Genomic DNA, 14,793 nt, shown 5'->3' on the forward strand with positions numbered 1-14,793 from the left:
GTCTTATATCTCAACTGGAGAGCAGAGCAGGAGGCCAAGTAACTTGCTCACACAGTCAGGGGAACATTTTTGACACTACCCTGTTTTCCTTAACCACTACCGTACCCACTCTCCTCAACTGCTTGCTTTTAAAGTTGTTTCTCTTTTGCTTGTTTAAGTGGGTGCAACCACTGTACTGCCAAAGAGTGAACACACACACGCATACCCTTCCCACTGAGTTGCACGGAGCTTAACAAATGTATTTTTTATTTTTTTCAAAATTGCATTTTTACAAAACAGGACGACTACCGAAAAGTTAGTCGACAGAACAGATCGTTTTGGTGTTTTTTTTTACAGAACACGTTTGCACAATTCAGAAACACTTCTTCAAAACCATCTGAACAATCCCTTCGATGCTCATCCCATCGCAAGCCTCACCCACGAAAATCACACTCTGACTGGACCATGACAAGATGGGATCCAAAGACCAGATAGCAGGCAGACTGACTGGCTGTTCCCTTTCTGCTAAAAGTCAGATTGAGGTGGTTTACACAGATTGTGCTTAATATTTATATATATTCTGTTGTCATTGATCACAACAGAAGAGTGCAATCGTATCTTGCTTTTTTAAGGGTATACTTTCTACAAAAAATTGGCACATTCAGACATGAACTTTATAATATCGGACAATAATCGACAGTTTCCTTTCTTTCTTATAAATACAATATATTCTCTTTCTTTCGCAGCACCTGAAATCCACATAGAAACCTTACAAAGATGGGTATGTACAGGTGAAGGTGAGGGATCAGATGCACACAAACCCACAAATCATAAATAAAAAAATGCAAAAGTCCATCGCTCTCATTAGACAAGGCAGGTCATAATCACGTCCAGTACTCTTCTTTTCCTCTGGTGTTCTGTTCCTCTGAAGAAGCTGGGAGTCGCGGAAAAATGGAGATGTACTGTAGCAGAAACGCCGAGAAAAAATACTTCAGACAGTCCCTCTCTTTCTGCTTATCTCTTTTCCTGAAAATAAATAAAGAAGTGATCAACCTGTAAGTATTCCATCTTTCATGACATGTTTATGTTGTAAAGACACAATTCAAGCTATACAGTGAGAGGTCTTGGCCATCATCCAGGTGGATGCTGCACATTGGTGTTGGTGGAGGGGAGTCCCCATTACCTGTAAAGTGCTTTGAGTGGAGTGTCCAGAAAAGTGCTATATAAGTGTAAGCAATTATTATTATTATTTTTATTATTAAGTACAATGGATCCCAGTGTTCATGTGCGACACAGAGACCGATTTGAGCTCCTGCTTCCAGTGTGATAGATCTTCTCGTCGGATGTTTCTTGTGGGTCTGTAAGGTAGTTCAGAATGTAGTCAGGAGTTTCGGCACATTGTGCCAGAGGAGTGAATTGAAGGATAAACCAATAATCAAAATGGATGACATGTCTATGTTCTGAAACACCATTTCTTCCTCTTTCAATCTCACGTGAAACACTTAATGAGCACACATGCACCAGCAGCCCATGCAGGCCAGATATATGACATAACAGTATTTTGTCAGGGCCCTCCATAAACAACATGCTGCTGTGGATCGTAGAGCTTTTGTATTACACTATCCCAGCGAAAACAAGAGGAGGTCAGTAAAGGTACAATTACATTCTGAAGTGATTTGATTACTTAAGTTTTTTTGGCATCTCACTAAAAAGAAAATCGTCCCAAACTAAAGACTCAGAACAAAACACAAGATCCAGTGTTGGTTTCCTAGAGATGCCCTTCACTGATCACCATGCATGAAAGTCAAAGGGCTTCGATGATCTTCGAATGGATTACATGTTCAGAGCAGGAAAGGGGGGAAATAAAAGCAAGCCCCAGTTGAGGAATCCTGTCCATCAAGGCCATCCATTGAGGGGATCCGTCCAAGTGGAAAAGCTAAAACCTAAGTCCAAAACCTCACGACAGGGAGAGTGTAACCTGAAACTCCTTCCCTGTGGAAAACACAGCCCCCTTTTGTGCGCACTTGCTTTTATGTTCCCAGTGGAAACCCGAGAGATCAGTCACTTCAGAGGGATTGTGACTTCATGTTGACCTCTGGTCCAGAGCAAGTGGAGTCTGAGGGCAGAGCCTTTCGCCGTGAAAGAGTGAAGGAAAGCCTGGAACCTCTCAGCCTCTTCTGGTTTTGCGGTGAAGCGATCACAAGGAGATCCGATTACCTTTGAAGTCTTTCTGATCTTCAGAAGAATCATAATTCTTAGAATTTGTTTTTCAAAAATACCTAGTCTTTACATAATGTTAGCAATAATTATGTCCTATACAAGAAAATCTGTTTCGTGTAGTACTTGAATAAATTAGTCTACTACTCCCTACGGCTTTTCCCCAGTGCTGGGTAAGACGTTTCTAAAAGTACAAAATTCATTCACAGTAGGCCTCTCTTCTGCTTTATTAATTTTACATCTTAAGAATTGCGAATTGCATTTTTAATCATGCTTTTAGAGAAAATTATTGCCTTGATTTCTGACATTTTCAGCATTCACGATTCTGAATGTTCCATAATAAATCTTTGAGCTCCTTCGTTCATTATGAATCATATATATTCGTTTGGGTGGCACTGAAGTTGTTGATCTCGTGCTTTGTGGTGCATTTAAATTTAAACACATATCCAATGACTGTGATTTCAACATTGAGTGTGGGATACTCAGATTTTAAATGGATATCAATCATAAGTAGAAATGTTACAGAATTCAAAAGTATGGAAGAAAACAAAAACAAGGGAAAGTGTTAGCTTTCAACACTGAACAGACCTGTAACATCACTAACAAATCGGCTGCCTAGAGGGGAAACACGCTTTTTTTAAAAACACGTTGCTGCTGCAAAGCCACAGAGAGGATAAGAAGTGTGTGGGTTTAGGGCTTTAGATACTGTGATGACTATTTGAAGTTTGTAATGGAGCTGAAATGGATGTGTGTCGCTGAAGTGTCAGCTGGAGCCCTGGGGATAGGAGAGGGTAAGGTGACGACGCTGCTGCCTCAACCTGTCTGTAAATAACCCTATCCCGAATCCTTAATCCTTAATCCTGCAGGGGTCTGCTCTTTGACATTAGGTGATTGAGCTGCCCCCTCCTCCAGCTGTTATGGCAAATGCACACCTGTAAAGCAAGCCCTAAGGTGTTTTTTTAAAATAGATTTAATTTCTTTTCATTTTTGCCTGTGCATTTTTTAAATATGACAGTCCTATGCCATGAAGCACAGTTTCATAACCAGAATTAACAGGGGCTGGCGCACTGAATTAAAAAATTAGAAATGGGAAAATAACAGCTATGGAAAATCTGCAGAACATGGAAAAAAAAATCTGAGTAATGTAATACAGTTTTATTATTTTATTATTATAATAAATTATAATTTATTATTTTTTATTAAGTACTGCATCTGAATTTGACAAGGAGAACTAGATACCAAACAACAGGAATTGATCATTTCAAAAGTCGAAAAGGCTGTCACCTACTCCTTTGTAGCAATAAAATCTGATTCCACAACAAATTACAAATTACAATTCAAAACTACAATCTAGAACAAAATCTGTATGGGTTTGGTTATGATGGATTTTTTCCATTAGTGTTATGAATGCAGCTTTAAAACCAAATGCTCCTTCCCACTCAATATTTACAGAATTAGAACGGGCGATTTTTGCATTTTTCTTTCACTGCAGAATAATTCTGTCTCCTCCAGGTTTAATAAACCTCGAATGGAACACTTTCGTTTTTATTAAAAAGATAGAAAGTAGAGACTGCTACTGTATATGGGCATACAGGCAGTCTCTGGAAAACACAGAAGACAGGAAACAGAACGACACAACGTGTAGAGAGTGTTTTTCTCTGTGAGAATGTTACTGTAGAGTTTTTGGGACCAAGAGCATAGGCTTTGTCCATAAGAAATAATGTAATTAGCTCAAGATAAGTTCCCAACAGTTTAGACATGGGCACATACATTAAGTGTAACGATAACCCATAAAAAAAACAACATATAGAAAAAGATAGCATCATCAGCCAGCTCCTTTCACACTGCGGTTTCGTCAGAACTGTCAGAGTCATTCACTGCTCCAGGGTCGATTTTTTTTCCCACACGATGTTCGTGTGTTTTCAAGTTAGCAATCCATCGGTTGAATCAGGGACATGGGGCACGGTCACAGGAGCTCTGAAGGACTTTAATGCCGGGGAATAGCGATGGATAATCTAAGGCACGCATAATGGCGCTGTCTACAAGGGGAACATTTGAAAGGGTGTTAGATTTTGCTCTTCACAATATATTTTTTACAAGATAACCCCGCGAGGCATCTTACGTCGCTGGCTTTTGGTGCCTTGAGTAACGGCACAGGCGCTGGGAATTGAAAAACAGGGAAGAACAGCCTGTAGTGGCTCGTAACAAGGACCACCGGGATACCCACACCGGCACGTTTTTCGCACGGAGGCCGTAACAAACCACCACAGCGACTCCTGCCCCCTCACCTCACTCCGCTCTGCAATCGGCCGGCTCCTTCCTGGCACGGGGCCTCGAGACCCTGTCGAGCCCCTGGAAGACGAGCTCCCTGTCGTGGAGCAATTGCTCGACACCTGGCCCCTGGACAGGAAACTGGGTCTGCTGTAAGGGATGATGTCCTCGTCTGAGGAGGAAGATACGCAGTCGGGTTAGACGACAACAGCTGAACGATGAACTCATTTTAAACACCAATACCTCTGCACCCCCCTCCCCACCCCCAAATAAAAAATCTTAACAATAAAATTGATAACATTGCTGACTTCTAGACTTTTATTTATGATTAGATTATGAGCTGCCTCACTAAATCTAAATGAGGATGCATGATGAAATCTAACTCCTAGAACATGCCAATCCTGCAGGCTGAGTTTGGACTGTTTTGCCCATGTGGGTGTAGAACAGGGGACGTGTCTCACCCTCTCTGTGTCGCTGTGCCGAGGCCTTCCTGTGGGGGGTGCTGTGCTCTGCCCGCCGCTCCACGGACGAGGGCGCGCTGCCGTCTCTCTCCAGCGATGTGCGGCTGCAATCCAGGCTGCCCGCTGAGACCTGGGGGAACTCGTCCGCGGGGGGCGGCTCTGGAGGCGGGGGCAGGTCTGCAAAGACAGCGCAAGTCACACTGTTACCTCCTACGTCACACACATCCCTGTAACAGACCTGTATACTCCATCACATTATGTATGAACACTTCATGTGTCGGGTTTCTAAACCCACTGTCTGGTTTAGACATGACATGATTGATCTAATCATAATGTATAAATCCAGCTTATTTTGAAAAACAGTTTGAAGCAGTTTTTTAAACAACTGACCTCCAATGTGTTTTACTAAAGTGCACTTAGCTGGAGCCCCCTTTTATAATTTCATAAAACTCTTGCAAACAATCCTATGAATCTGGCAAAATTTACATTAGATCCTGTCATATTCATGTTCCCAACAACCAGCTGTTGATGGGCCAATTTTAGTACATTAAAACCATATTCAAACCTCACCCCCACAGTGATAAACGGAGCTCATACTGCTCTTGGACAGATATTGCATTACAATCCCATGTATAAATAAATAAAAAGCAGATAAATACTGTGCCGTTCTTATTTGAAGAATGAGTATTATAGGTAGACGTGGAGGACAAAACTGTAAATGAGGGACACCAAGTATATTGAAAGCAAGAGCTTCTGCACATAAATAATATTCGTTAGGCAAATATCATCCCAGCTTAGGGTTGCTTATTAATATGCTGAACACACCTGGTTGCTTATAATAAATAATGACTTGCTTGGACATGGCCGCTAGACGAGACTTCACTGACTTTAAAAGAGGGGTGATTTCTGGGGAACGTTTGGCAGGGGTTTCAGTGACCAAGACATGAATGTAAATTTCACTATAATAATAACAACAACAATTCATCATCATCATTATTATTATGATCATTATTAAAGCTTTGGTTACTTTTTAAAAAAAAACTTGTGAAAATTATGGTATGAATGCTACAAATACTATTAAATAATGCTGCAAATTATTATTAACAGTGCCAAAATAAACATGCGTATTAGAAAAGACTCATAATCTGTATACACTCTCTTTACATAGTGCAAAAAGGTCTTCTGCTTTTTGATAGAATATTATAACTTGTATGAAAGCACGTATTTATGAAGTTTCATGCCAGATGGCATTATTCTGTTATAGTCTCATATATTTGTTATATACAGTATGTTTGCTCCTGCTCACTGTTTCTGCTGTACTTTATAAGACCAAAAAAAAGTCCACTTCTCCAACTCAATACAGACCATTAAAGAGTGAAATAAATCCTTCCATTTTCAAGGTTTGTTTAACTGTTTTTGTCTGTTTTAAATGTAAATTAATTAATTAGTTCTTAAAGTAATGGTTAAGGTTTCTAATCTCTTTTATGTGTCTGTTTCTTGCTTACCTTGGAAAGTTCCCACAAAATTAGTATATGGATTTAAATGCTATTATTATTAAAAAACTACATTAAAAGTGCATGAGTAAACTGTGACACAAACTTACCTCCTTGGTTCAGTTCTCTCCTGTACTGGACAGTCTTGGACGATTTCTTTTTGGCTCGTGATTTCTGTCCTGGGGGTGTGTGAGTGCTGTCACCTGGTGCGAGTCGAGCACGGCCTATAAAAATGAATCACGCACTACTTAATTGATTGTTCCAAATCACTACTTAAAAGACAACGCCAAACGACTGAAAGGAAGGTGAGATGATTATTGTAATGGCAATTTATTTTTAAAGTAGCAGGTGAAGGATCAGACTTTGCTGAAAGGTAAAGGAAAGAAATATAGTATTTAAACCATGGAGCCTTCTACACCATGGAATGAAGCCGACACCCTATATGAACGTCTTGATTTATTATCAGATACTTTTAAAATGTATTTCTATTTTATACCCACCCTATGTTGTATGGCAATTGTCATGGCTCTTGTATTGCATGGTGAGACAAGCCCCTTCAACATAGATATTCACATTTTGGCATGCTGAAAGCTCCATAGCCACTGGCAGGTGAGCTGACATTGATTGGAGGGATAGCACATTGTTCACTGACATCATTGCAAGCTTGCAGATTTCCAGGATTTACTGAATGCAACAAAGTCAATGTAACTCGGGTGGCACTGAGCTATAAGCGAGCTTCTGGTTGGTGTTCTCCAGTCACAGTCACCAAATGACTTGACCCTCACATTAACTTGCAATGGTTGGATTACAGAGATCCAGCTTCACTTGGAGGTATTGTATAATTAGTTAAGCACAAGTCTGGTAAACAAGCAGCAAACTATTTGTTCCAAGGGAGCATGGTAGGTCACCTGTGAAAGTTCACTCATCTATTATGTAGATCCACTATGAACTTATTAGTGCACAAGGATTGGAAGTTTTATATGTTAATCTTGTCTCACTCTTAAAGTTTTAATCATTCTGGAGCAATAAGCGGTATTCTTCTCCCAGGAGTAATTTAATTCAGTGACACTACAGAACCAATATAGTTTAAGGCATGTTTTATTGAGCTTTAAAAACAGTGTCTCTTTTCTTAAGGGTTTTTCACAGAAATAAGTTGGTCGTTCCTGCACTTAAACTAGAAAAATATAATTTAAATACTCTGATATAAACCATAATGAAACATAAGCTTAACAGGGAAATGTGACTTAAGGCTTATGAGACCAAAAATGTAACTTAATCTGTAAATGTGCTTGCAGCAAGCATTAACAATGTGTGTTCTTATGAAACGCCACTGGAGGGTATTAAAATTCCAAAATATGCCATGACTGAAAGGTGAGAACCTAGCCTTAATGATGTTTCCTTCTGTTTCTGTGACTGATATTTACTTTAGAGTTCTGTAAAATTACAGTCTGTTACAGTGCTGTCCACTTCCAAAAAGCAGTTTATTTTCAAAACACGTCAAAGTCAGCATGTTTAAATGACCAAATGATTTTAACACTTTGCATAATCTTTAGAATACAAAAATAATTATGTGTACAGTATATATTTATTTCTTTCTTTCCCTTTTGGGAACTTAAGTTTATGACTGACCTGGCCCTGATGAGCTGACGTTATCCACACTCAGCACTGCGCCCTGGCTTTGGTCTCGGCGGTGGCCAGGCCGATGCATAGGTGAAGTGCCGACCTCAGAGCCTTCCTGCACCATCACCAGGTTGGGATTGGACTGTGTGAGTGGAGGGCTGGGAGCCCGGGGTACAGGAACTGGTCCACATGGCACCCTCCTAAAAGTAACAAACGGACAACCACATGGAAATATTTGTCTTGACCTGATCCCTTATTCCTTATACCCAAGCACCAGTAGTGATAGTTGTCATTACCATTTTAGTGCAATATGCAAGCTTTCTACCCCCATCAGATCTACTCAATTGCATGTTGCACACCGTGGCAAAGGGCAAAAGAAATGAGAGACATTTGGCCAGCCTACAAAAGGCTCCCCAAAACACAGATGCAGATTTCTTTGAACCCTTTGAAACCCTAACTAGCCTGTGATTGTGACTCTGTGGTAGGCAGTAGAAGATACTGTGGCAACTGTAAGCTATCCTAAGGTGAATTGTGCTGACACGGATTTGGGTAAGAACTAGTATTAAGTAACATGTGCTGAAGGTGGCTAGAACTGAATGGATTCATATGGATTCCTAATGAAAGAAGAGGAAATATCAGATACTTTTGCAGGCGGAAGCTTGGGGAGGGGAAAGAGTCGAGGGTCAACACCGCAATAGTTGGACGCCAATGGAGAGGAGGGGGGGGATTAATATTGTAATATAGCAGAACTCTCTTGTTTTTTCTTCAGGATAACTAAAACAAGGCAACCATTTTTTGTAGGATTGTTCATCCGCATCTCCTCCGTTCCCTTAGACGCTTGACCAGGGTTCATGGAAGCGTGGTGTGGGTATGCAGTACCTTGCGAGCTGTGGCATGTCGAGGTGGTGCAGCCGGGGGATGTCCTCTGAGGGTCGGCCCTCCTCTCGGGGGGAAGGGGTGAGCGTGGCTGTGGACTGGTGCCCGTATGAGGTGGCTGGGGATGAGGCTTCCCCACGAGGTGGAGGGCTTGGTACATCCTCTGAGGGGCCGTCCGTCAGGTAGGTCCTCTCTGGCAGTGGGGGGCACCAGTCTTCTTCCTCAGAGCTGAGGGAGGGAAGTGGCCAATACCCGCACGTCAGTGAGAGAAACAACGTCACGCGGCTCACTTCCAATAAGTACCGGATTGTAAAGTTGTTAAATGCTTTAGGGCTAGAGTGAGTAACCATGCTGGAAGAAACGTCATTCAACGTCAACGTCAAAAATAAAAGGTGGCATTCCTATAATACAGAAGATTTATCCCTGGATAGAGCCAGTGTCAGGGGATTCACAAAAACAAGAATGCTCTATCTGCCACTGGGTTTTTATGGTTACACATGGAGAGGAGGTTATCATTAAATGACAAGCAAGGGGTTGAATTACAAGACCGAAGGACACCAAATATGGATAAAATAACTGCTGCAGAAGAGACAATTTCATACCACGCTGCATGGAAAGGACACTTCTACCAATCAGTAGATTGTGCAGCTAACTTATACATACATCACAGTAACCAAACTGAACAAATGAATCCATTCCTGCTCAATATTGCTTTTCACACATGATTAACCCTTCCAGCAAATCAACCTAGATTGTCTCTTTCCAAAATTACCTGGAGTGTGTATTTAAGCAGAGTTATCAGTTTTATTTTTTTTTGCAGCTTGCACCTAGATATTTCACTTTAAATACCTTCAAACAGCATTCAGTTACATTAGACCATATCATATTTCAGCTTTTAAAATTCCTGTGTGCAATGCAAGGGAGCACATTTAATACAGTTGCATTCTGTTGTTTTTTTTCTGACAATGGTAATCTTAACAAGGAGGACTGAATAATGATATTTCAGTTTGAAGAATTTACTAGCTGTAGTTTCTTTAATATAACTGACAAATCTTTTTTTCTAACACATTCGCATGAATTTGAAAGCAATTATCCATTAGGCGAGGGGTAACCAAACTTCATTCTAATGAAGTCATAATGCTGCCTGAGTCTGGTTAGTTCTAAAGGTTAATGGTATTGGTAGGAGGCATATCGATTTCCACTGTCAGTAGGATAATTAGCCACCCATCCCTCCAGCCATTAAGATTACTCTGACTCTCAGAATTAAAGAAGGCATCAAGCTTCTTGGAAATGTAAATGACTTGAGTTAAAAAGGGCTGGAAATACGATCTTCTGAATCTGAGGCTTTCCCTACAGCAATTACTACACCACATACTGTATGTCAAATCATGTTGGCATATAATTAACACTGAATGCACGGCATGAGACTATCGCTTTTCTGTCAAATGTATTTTGTCAGAAAACACGATTGATAATGTAGGAATGCAACAATACTGTACATGAATGTGCAGAAATGAAGGATTCCAAAGACTTGATTCAAACTCAATTCACTCATTTTTATGAACAAAAATAAAATTATATTTTTGAAAAACAGGTAAAAAGAACAGACAGGTCAGATCAGCTGGTATATAATCTACATCAAGTTACATCTGATTTTAGATGCATCTATGATGGAGTAGTGGATGATAATGCTCATTTTATAAGGAGAGAAAGCATTAAAATACTATTCTGACAATAGGCTAATGTTATTCTAAAGAGCACAAGGTAGGAATCCTTGTCAAAACAGCTTAGTTTCATCGTGTTGTCTTTCCAATTGTATCTACCTGTCAGAAGCTGTTAAAAGCACCAGTTAATATGCCTGATTCCAGTAAATTTTTGCCAGTGGCGTCTTCCTGAGTTTCACAGTGTAACACAAAAACCTGATCTTCTTTCCCAGCCTCTGGCGCTCTTCAACCTTGTGCCCCAGTGTCATTAGAGTCTCATCTGTGCATGTAACGTTATTAACTAGTGTCAGTTCGAGAGGTAATTTGTAACTGAAGAGAGGATGAAAGCTGCCTTTATTAACAAGCTAGTTGTTACACATTAGGATGCTCAGCAAGAAGGCAGAGACTGAAGCTCAATTCACACATTTCATTAAGCCTATGGGAAGGAGAATCTAACAAAATCAGAACAAGAAATTCAAGAAAGTGTGCTGAAAGAACGTGTGACTTTGTTAGGAGCTCCTCCCCCATAATTACAAGGAATTCAGTACAGTGTGGCGAAAGATCACAGCCTATGATCTTATATGACATCTTAATAACTTTCGCAGAATGAAAGGAGTTTCTTGCACACTTCCAACCACACTGTGATAGAAAATGTAAACACACACACAAGCTCAATAATGGCTCAGTCGAAAATGTCACAATAACCCGGTTCAACCTTTTCGATTGTCTAAGGAAAAATGTTCACTGCTGTGTTGCCATCTTAGTGGTGTGCACTTTGCTGCAACACTTATGATACTTCTGGGAAGAAAGAGTATAAATGAATGAGCTCAACTTCTGCACAGAACGTGCAGTGGTCTGATTCAATCAAAACTTTGGAAACTCTTAATATGACTAAGTTTAAAAGGGGTGACTGCATTCAAAGAATTGACAACTCACCCCAGCTCTTCATCATCCCCGTCTTCCTCCGACTCTTCAACGCACTCTTCAAGCTCTCCGGCAGGAGGTGGCGGAGGTAAGGACTCGGTCCAGTTCAGAGAAGGTGTCTTCACTGCTTTCCCCATGGATTTCTGCTTCCCCAGTTTCACAGCTGCAACACAGGGACCCAGAGCTGACCCACTTAACACATGGCATCTTAAGAGAAGCCTCGATAAAAGATCAGTGCTATTGTATGCATCCTGAACTATATTATACAGCATCATAGTAAGACTGATCAGATTTAACAGGTTAGCACGGACAGATCATTTTACAAATAAATTGGCTTTTTGCCATGAAAACAGAATAATCTTTTCAGTAAGATACATTGTGGCAACACGTGCTGCAGTGTGTGGCAGAATAATAGAGTGAACAAGAACAAGAATAATAGAATAAGAATAATTACATAACAGGGTTATCATAAGAACATGGGAAGGGGCCACAAACAAGAGAAGGCCGTCTCTTCCAGCACCATTAGGAGCTTTTAGCAATCTAAATCATTCTAGATCTGCATGATAGCCGATCAGGACATGGACAATGTCCGTAACGTTCAGTACAAAGCACAGCCTTCTCTTACCATTGTCCGTCCTGGAGCGGTCGGGCTGGGCATACTGAGACCCCGAGGGTCCTGGCTGTGCCATCCAGTGCCCTCCCTCCTGATCAGGGCTGTAGGGGCCCTGGGTGGCAAAGGGCATGACAGGCGTACTGGCATAAGGAGTAGCGTGCTGGGAATAGGAGGAGTTGAAGGTGCGGAGGTCATCGCTGGTTGGGTCAATGGTGCTATAGATAGGCCCCTCATTGGACCCAGAGCTAAATTTCTCCGTCTGACTGAGATAATTAGAGATCCCAGCTTCTGCAAAAAAAAAAGCAGTGGGCGATGAAATATGAATGTTTCATTCGACCTGGAGTAAGATTATATTCTTACTTGACCACACCTCTGGCCCTCGAGCTCCACAGTCGTGCAAGTTATAGGTGGTTTTAAATGGCCAAATAGTAGATAGGAGGAAAATGTGTTGGCTAGGACTAAGTACACAAATAATCAGTCCAACAAATTCACTTCAAGCTCAGCTGAAGTGAAAAACAAAAAGCCTGTAAGGCACTGTGGCTGTTCAGGACTTTGATTCCGTCTATAAAAAGGCGAGTTTCAGTTCAAGCCAGTACATTTCACTTAACTGCACATAGTTACAACCTACGATGGCCATACGTTGAAACAGGGAAGGCAGTGAGGCTTACCATTGTAGTACCTCTCAGCGGAGTCGTGCTTGGCGGTGCAGCAGGTTACCGACTCCTTGCCGCTGTGGACCAAGTTGGTGGTGGGCCACGAGTCGGCCAGCCAGGGGTAGTTGCCCATGTTGGTGCCAAGCATACCAGGTCTAAAGAAGACGAAAGACGCAGCAGTCAATATCAGTGCTATTTACCAGTCAGATACATGGCTCCAATGTGGCGCTAAATGCTTCCAATAAAACATATCTTCATCTCATGCTTTCTGCACTAAGCCGATCTCCAACTATGTCCAAGAGAAACAGCATGAAATGTAAAAGTAAAGGGTCATTTATTCTGTCTTGCCTGTATGTGTAATGTCACTCATCCTCCCGGTTCCTCAGAGTGAACTGTAATTTTATGTCATACCTGCCATTGATGAGACCAGATGCCTCTCCATGAGAAAATCCAACTGCAGGAAAATCAAAAATAAAACAGTAAATAAAAGCATTCTGAATTTTACCACGGGCATTTTTACCCAATAATTATCATTCAGCTGGAAAATCGGAAATGATAACAAGATAAGATTGAAAGATGCTTCCTTACCTGCAGGAGTATAAGCAAAGGAAGCTGTAAAAGAGAGACACTCTATGAGAACATCATCTTTAGAGAGGAGACACCACTTTAAAACACATAAAAGCCAAGCCCATGTGGTTCTTATTCCATAGCATCCAAACACAAATTAGAAAGACATCTAAATCAGTTTGAATAATACTCATCACGTCTAACTCAAACGAAATAAAGCCCGAGGTCAAAACTGAACAGGTCTGCTGCTCACTGCTGGTGGGAAGCACCAGCAGACCGGACCGCGATCTGACTGGGAAATAGGAGGTGTCAGTGCAGTGGGCAATCCGCGGCAGACCTGTGTAGTGGCTGAGCTCCTTTCTCTTCTTGCGGCGACAGTAAATCCACACGCTGAAGCCCATCAGGATGACCCAGCAGGCCCCCCCGATGCCCGCGATGAAGGCCGGCTGCTTCACCACGTCTGTGATCTGCTCTGCTAAGCTCACGTTCTCGCCAGGCTCCGCCGGCGCTGAGGGCTGGTCCGAGGGCAGCTCTGCGAAATGGACACAAACAGAAATCAGACAGGCGCTGGTCAGATCGGCTGCAGAGCTCGGAAGAACCAGCTTCCCAGTTCCAGTTGAACATAACACTTTGAAAGAGGATACGTTTATGTTTATATTAGACGATGTGGTTTTTCAGTTAAGCAAGTCAAATCTGTTTTTGGGATTTTCAAATATGTAAGACAAGCAATCCTAGTTTTTCTCTCGCATTATTATTTTTTAATATTTCATTATTATTTTATAACCCACAATTTCTATTTACGACATATCTCATTGGAGCCCAATTGACATTTACATCTCCTGTTCATACAATATATAAGACACTGAATTACCTAACTCCAGATTATTTTAAAAGACTTGTTGCATACATGCAGCCTAGATCTTAATCTGAGATCTAGGGATTAGGGCCTTTCTACTCTGCCAAAGACTAGGCTTCACACTGTGGGTAACTAAACCTTCTCGTCTGCTACCCCACCTCTGTAGAAAATCAGTGCCTGAATCCATCAGAGCCTCTGCGAGTACTAACATCCTTAAATCCTACTTTCTGAGCTGTCCTTTCACTAAAGCTTTTAATTCAGAATTTATTTTTACTTCATCAATCTGCTGAGCTTTTCTCTCTCCCTTTCTTTTTACTTCCTTCAAGTTTAATTCGTGCACGCCACTGCGCAGTCCCACGGACAGCGCTCATGAATAAAACGGCGTGGCAACACCGCCAACTCCTTCAAGGGGAAACACCGCGAGCAAGTGGCGACGTGTGGTGAAACAGCGACTTTTACAGGAGGCTATTTTTACTCCTCTTAAATGGCCTCTTCAAACCTATTCACGCCCAGGCTGGAAAACTGTGTATGCGTGAGGCTCTGATTTGCATTGCACATTT

At 41.5% G+C, this 14,793-nt stretch overlaps 1 protein-coding gene across 4 annotated transcripts in view; it reads right to left on the reverse strand.

Moving 5' to 3' along the window:
* Nucleotides 1-229: 229 nt before the first annotated feature.
* Nucleotides 230-14,793, reverse strand: part of robo3 (roundabout, axon guidance receptor, homolog 3 (Drosophila)) — a 177,264-nt gene continuing 162,700 nt past the window's right edge. For all 4 annotated transcript variants that reach the window (XM_069182436.1, XM_015337675.2, XM_015337674.2 and 1 more), the window contains 12 exons: nucleotides 13,715-13,909; nucleotides 13,399-13,422; nucleotides 13,222-13,264; nucleotides 12,826-12,965; nucleotides 12,170-12,445; nucleotides 11,557-11,707; nucleotides 8,921-9,145; nucleotides 8,051-8,241; nucleotides 6,532-6,645; nucleotides 4,929-5,105; nucleotides 4,485-4,639; nucleotides 230-1,005 (listed from right to left, as the gene is read on the reverse strand). In XM_069182436.1, the coding sequence (XP_069038537.1) occupies nucleotides 994-1,005; nucleotides 4,485-4,639; nucleotides 4,929-5,105; nucleotides 6,532-6,645; nucleotides 8,051-8,241; nucleotides 8,921-9,145; nucleotides 11,557-11,707; nucleotides 12,170-12,445; nucleotides 12,826-12,965; nucleotides 13,222-13,264; nucleotides 13,399-13,422; nucleotides 13,715-13,909 (1,703 nt within the window). In that variant the 3' untranslated portion in view covers nucleotides 230-993. The remainder of the gene's footprint in view (nucleotides 1,006-4,484; nucleotides 4,640-4,928; nucleotides 5,106-6,531; nucleotides 6,646-8,050; nucleotides 8,242-8,920; nucleotides 9,146-11,556; nucleotides 11,708-12,169; nucleotides 12,446-12,825; nucleotides 12,966-13,221; nucleotides 13,265-13,398; nucleotides 13,423-13,714; nucleotides 13,910-14,793) is intronic.

The sequence above is a fragment of the Lepisosteus oculatus genome, chromosome 23 (assembly GCF_040954835.1).
Source record: "Lepisosteus oculatus isolate fLepOcu1 chromosome 23, fLepOcu1.hap2, whole genome shotgun sequence".
In the NCBI taxonomy this organism is placed as follows: Eukaryota; Metazoa; Chordata; class Actinopteri; order Semionotiformes; family Lepisosteidae; genus Lepisosteus; species Lepisosteus oculatus.